The following is a 5,848-nucleotide window of genomic DNA, read 5'->3' as shown; positions in this document are numbered from 1 at the left end:
TAAATGAGGGTTTATATTAAAAGCAGAATAAATGAAAAAGGTTTTATTTCTGATTTTTAATAGAAGAATAAAAACTTTTGATTTTTAATAGATTATTGGAATGTCATCTGAACATAGAGATAGCATATATGCATCTGAATGAGATAAAACCTTAAAGGATAAAACATGGTAAAAATTGGGTTAAAAGGAATTTATACTTAGAAATTAAATAACAACTTCAAGACTTGTATTTCAGTTGTATTCGCAGTTTTTTTCCAGTTTCTAGTTTATCTTTAATCACAAGCTTCCTCTCTGGTCTATATCTACTCGTGTGTTTTGGCTCTATCAAAATATGAGAGCCTTGCTCCGGATTGGTTGCATATTGCCTTTCTAGAAGAGGTAGTTACCAACTATCCGTGATTCATAGGGATCTTGGTTCCATTGTCAAATCAGAACTGTTTACGTGATAACAACTAAATTATAATCACAGACTAGTACATCATGTTAAATACTGAAAGAGATCTTTTATAGACAATGCTAATGCCAATGGCATAATATAAAGGACCATTGTTTAGTAGGTAAGTATCTTAGCTGTGTTCGTTTGCTACTCTTTGTGCGCATGCGCGTGTTCGTGCATTTGCAGTTGCAAATGTCACTTGTCAAAGTCTCTGACTCACGAATTGGGCACACAACTCTTAAGTGTTTTTACTTGATAATATTAATGCATCAATTTTGCATATACTACCAACCAAAGAGTATGTAACCACTACGTTACTTTCATAATCTCAAAATATTAAAATATTAATATCTTTTTTTGGATGAATCCTGAAATGAAAATCTTGTGTTTAATTATGTAATTATGTTTAAGTAATGGACCCGGGTGTGGTATTAATATTTTTTCCTACATAGACGCATTCAAGGTAAAATTTTGTATGAACTTTGCCGATATTCTTTGAAACACAAAATTTAAATGCATTTTTATTGCACTTATCGTCGATCGATAAAAGATTTGTGATATTTTTGGTAGTTTATCACCTTGGAATCAAACTAAGACACTTTTCAAAAAGTGTAAAATACGCTATTGCCTGAAACGCCTAAAAATTAGAGGTGCGTGCCCGGGATCGAACTCTGGGTCCCCGAATAGGCCGATGTCTTAACCGTTTTATTATAGGGGCCTTAGGGCCTAGGAGATCTACAACTACATGCTTGTATTTATTTTTCAAAAAACTATACTACTTACAGTACGCGGCAGAAAGTAATGTACATCGGCCGTTAGAATGACATTTCGGCTTTATAGAGCGTTGTCTCTGTCGCTCATACCTATATGACGTTTTCGCTATATGTAAAAATGAATCGCTAAAAGTGTTGCTGATCACAAATCTCGAGAACAGCTGAACCGATTTCGCTAATTCTTTTTTTATAATATTCCTTGAAGTACGAGGATGGTTCTTACGGAGAGAAAAATTTTAAAAATTTGAATCGACTGTTAGGCGGTACGAAGTTCGCCAGGGCAGCTAGTATAATCTAGTTACCATTATCGTCAACTTAATTATGTATGGTATTTGATATTAAGTATGTACCTACAATTTATATTTGTCAAAGATTTTATTAAAGATAGCCTTGCATAAAAGTTAAATAAATATAAAATTTCAGCTTTCCAGGAAGACACTCGAGAGGAACCTTACTCTTGCGAGCATGCTTTCTAAACATATGTACTTTAATGGTCACAAGAATATGGTTTCTCTTCAGTGTGAGTCCATCATCGTTTCGGGAATTATTCAGCGGAAGTCAGAAAAAATGAAGAAAACTCGCATTGGAGAGGAATCTTTTTCTGGCCACCATGTTTCTTAAAATGCTGGCCAGAACGTGGTTTCTCTCCAGTGTGAGTCCATCATCATCAGGAATTATTAAGCGGAAGTCAGAAGAAAAGAAAAAGACTCGCATTTGAGATTCATGTTTTCTAAGCGTCGATGGGGGCTCATACTGGCGAGTATCGTTATCCTAAGTTCCTCGCCAGTATGATTTCTCATCGAAGCAGAGAACTACGAAGAACAAAGAGAACACCATCGACGAACTCGCACTGTCGCTATCAACGCAGCAACTATTATTCAGCGAAACTCGGGAAAAAGAAAAGTACTCGCATTGGAGAACTTTGTTTTCTAAGCGTCGATGGGGGCTCATACTGGAGAGTATCGTTATCCTAAGTTCCTCTCCAGTGTGAGTTCTCTTCGGAGCAGAGAACTACGAAGAACGAAGAGAAAACCATCGACGAACTCGCACTGTCGCTATCAACCCATCAAGTATTATTCAGTGAAACTCGGGAAAAAGAAAAGTACTCGCATTGGAGAACTTTGTTTTCTAAGCGTCGATGGGGACTCATACTGGAGAGTATGTTCCGTAGTTCCTCTCCAGTGTGAGTTCTCTTCGGAGCAGAGAACTACGAAAAACGAAGAGAAAACCATCGACGAACTCGCACTGTCGCTATCAACCCAGCAAGTTATTATTCAGTGAAACTCGGGAAAAAGAAAAGTACTCGCATTGGAGAACTTTGTTTTCTAAGCGTCGAGGGGGACTCATACTGGAGAGTATGTTCCGTAGTTCCTCTCCAGTGTGAGTTCTCTTCGGAGCAGAGAACTACGAAAAACGAAGAGAAAACCATCGACGAACTCGCACTGTCGCTATCAACCCAGCAAGTTATTATTCAGTGAAACTCGGGAAAAAGAAAAGTACTCGCATTGGAGAACTTTGTTTTCTAAGCGTCGATGGGGACTCATACTGGAGAGTATGTTCCTTAGTTCTTCTCCAGTGTGAGTTCTCTTCGGAGCAGAGAACTACGAAGAACGAAGAGAAAACCATCGACGAACTCGCACTGTCGCTATCAACCCAAGCAAGTATTATTCAGTGAAACTCGGGAAAAAGAAAAGTACTCGCATTGAAGAACTTTGTTTTCTAAGCGTCGATGGGGACTCATACTGAAGAGGATGTTCCGTAGTTCCTCTCCAGTGTGAGTTCTCTTCGGAGCAGAGAACTACGAAAAACGAAGAGAAAACCGTCGACGAACTTGCACTGTCGCTATCAACCCAGCAAGTATTATTCAGTGAAACTCGGGAAAAAGAAAAGTACTAGCATTGGAGAACTTTGTTTTCTAAGCGTCGATGGGGACTCATACTGGAGAGTATGTTCCTTAGTTCCTCTCCAGTGTGAGTTCTCTTTGGAGCATAGAACTACGAAAAACGAAGAGAAAACTATCGACGAACTCGCACTGTCGCTATCAACCCAGCAAGTATTATTCAGCGAAACTCAGTAAAAAGAATAGTACTCGCATTGGAGAACTTTGTTTTCTAGGCGTCGGTGGGGGCTCATACTAGAGAGTATCGTTATCCTTAGTTCCTCTCCAGTGTGAGTCCTCTTCGAAGCAGATAACTATAAAGAACGCAGAAAACACCATCGACGAACTCGCACTGTAACTATCAACGCAGCAAGTATTATTCAGCGAAACTCGGGAAAAAGAAAAGTATTCACATTGGAAAACTTTGTTTTCTAAGCGTCGGTGGGGACTCATACTGGCGAGGATCGTTATCTTTAGTTCCTCTCCAGTGTGAGTTCTCTTCGGAGCAGAGAACTACGAAGAACGAAGAGAAAACCATCGACGAACTCTCACTGTCGCTATCAACCCAGCAAGTATTATTCAGCGAAACTCGGGAAAAAGAAAAGTACTCGCATTGGAGAACTTTGTTTTCTAAGCGTCGGTGGGGGCTCATACCAGAGAGTATCGTTATCCTTAGTTCCTCTCCAGTGTGAGTCCTCTTCGAAGCAGAGAACTATAAAGAACGCAGAAAACACCATCGACGAACTCGCACTGTAACTATCAACGCAGCAAGTATTATTCAGCGAAACTCGGGAAAATGAAAAGTATTCACATTGGAGAACTTTGTTTTCTAAGCGTCGGTGGGGACTCATACTGGCGAGGATCATTATACTTAGTTCCTCTCCAGTGTGAGTTCTCTTCGGAGCAGAGAACTACGAAAAACGAAGAGAAAACCATCGACGAACTCGCACTGTCGCTATCAAGCCAGCAAGTATTATTCAGCGAAATTAAATAAAAAGAATAGTACTCGCATTGGAGAACTTTGTTTTCTAAGCGTCGATGGGGGCTCATACTGGAGAGTATCGTTATCCTTAGTTCCTGTCCAGTGTGAGTTCTCGTCGAAACAGAGAACTACGAAGAACGCAGAAAATCCATCCACGAACTCGCACTGTCGCTATCAACCCAGCAAGCATTATTCAGCAAACTCGGGAAAAAGAAAAGTACTCGCATTGGAGAACCTTGTTTTCTAAGCGTCGATGGGGGCTCATACTGGCGAGTATCGTTACCCTTAATTCCTCTCCAGTGTGAGTCCTCATCGAAGCAGAGAACTACGAAGAACGAAGAGAAAACCATCGACGAACTCGCACTGTCGCTATCAACCCAGCAAGTATTATTCAGCGAAACTCGGGAAAAAGAAAAGTACTTGCGTTGGAGAACCTTGTTTTCTAAGCGTCGATGGGGCCTCACACTGGCCAGGATCGTTATCCTTACATCCTCACCAGTATGAGTTCTCGTTGAAGCAGAGAATCGTGAAGAAAGAAGAGAAAATGATCGACGAACTAGCACTGTCACTATCAACGCAGCAAGTATTATTCAGCGAAACTCGGGAAAAGAAAAGAACTCGCATTGGAGAACCTTGTTTTCCAAGCGTCGATGGGGACTCACACTGGCCAGGATCGTTATCCTTACATCCTCACCAGTATGAGTTCTCGTCGAAGCAGAGAATCATGAAGAAAGAAGAGAAAATGATCGACGAACTAGCACTATCACTATCAACGCAGCAAGTATTATTCAGCGAAACTCGGAAAAAAGAATAGAACTCGCATTGGAGGACCTTGTTTTCTAAGCGTCGATGGGGGCTCATACTGGCGAGTATCGTTATCCTTAATTCCTCTCCAGTGTGAGTCCTCATGGAAGCAGAGAACTACGAAGAACGAAGAGAAAACCATCGACGAACTCGCTTTGTCGCTATCAACCCAGCAAGTATTATTCAGCGAAACTCGGGAAAAAGAAAAGTACTCGCGTTGGAGAACTTTGTTTTCTAAGCGTCGATGGGGACTCACACTGGCGAGGATTGTTATCCTTAGATCCTCACCCGTGTGTGTTCTCGTCGAAGCAGAAAATCATGAAGAAAGAAGAGAAAACGATCGACTAACTAGCACTGTCACTATCAACGTAGCAAATATTATTCAACGAAACTCCGAGGAAAAGAACAAACAAAAATCCCTAGCCTTGCTGTAAGATTACGTTAAAAACGTCTCTTTCACTTTCCGCAAACGCTAACCTTATCGTGTAGCTATTCACCCGTTCCTCGCATGCTTAAATGCTATATAGACGTTTGTGTGTCAGGCGCTAGCGATGTTGACAGTTTTCATAAAAAATAACCAAATAAAAAAAAACAATTGTTTGTTATCAAATTGGTGACCATTAATCGTGAATATTTTATTATGTATTTTTTTCATTTTTCAGGGTTCCGTACCTCAAAAAGAAAAACGGAACCCTTATAGGATCTCTGTCGGTCTGTCTGTCGGTCTGTCAAGAAACCTACAGGGTACTTCCCGTTGACCTAGAAACATGAAATTTGGCAGGTAGGTAGGTCTTAAAGCAGACACTTTCGGGGAAAAATCTGAAAACCGTGAATTTGTGGTTACATCACATAAAAAAATTAAATTGTGTTCATGAAAACAGATTTTTATTTATTTTTATGCATCATAGTTTTTGAATTATCGTGCAAAATGTCGAAAAAATACGACTGTAGTACGGAACCCTCATTGCGCGAGC

At 40.3% G+C, this 5,848-nt stretch overlaps 1 protein-coding gene across 1 annotated transcript; it reads left to right on the top strand.

The window, feature by feature from the left end:
* Positions 1-1,819: 1,819 nt before the first annotated feature.
* LOC138404543 (zonadhesin-like) lies at positions 1,820-5,308 on the top strand. The gene is made up of 9 exons (XM_069508803.1): positions 1,820-1,861; positions 2,196-2,367; positions 2,775-2,870; positions 2,972-3,066; positions 3,577-3,660; positions 3,975-4,058; positions 4,371-4,454; positions 4,570-4,851; positions 4,967-5,308. Exons 1-9 carry the CDS (start codon positions 1,820-1,822, stop codon positions 5,306-5,308), a joined length of 1,281 nt encoding a protein of 426 aa, XP_069364904.1.
* The last annotated feature ends 540 nt before the right edge of the window (positions 5,309-5,848 follow it).

The sequence above is a fragment of the Maniola hyperantus genome, chromosome Z, assembly GCF_902806685.2.
Source record: "Maniola hyperantus chromosome Z, iAphHyp1.2, whole genome shotgun sequence".
Taxonomy (NCBI): Eukaryota; Metazoa; Arthropoda; class Insecta; order Lepidoptera; family Nymphalidae; genus Maniola; species Maniola hyperantus.
The sequence above is the reverse complement of the archived record's forward strand: the minus strand, read 5'-3'. Positions and strand labels throughout refer to the sequence as shown.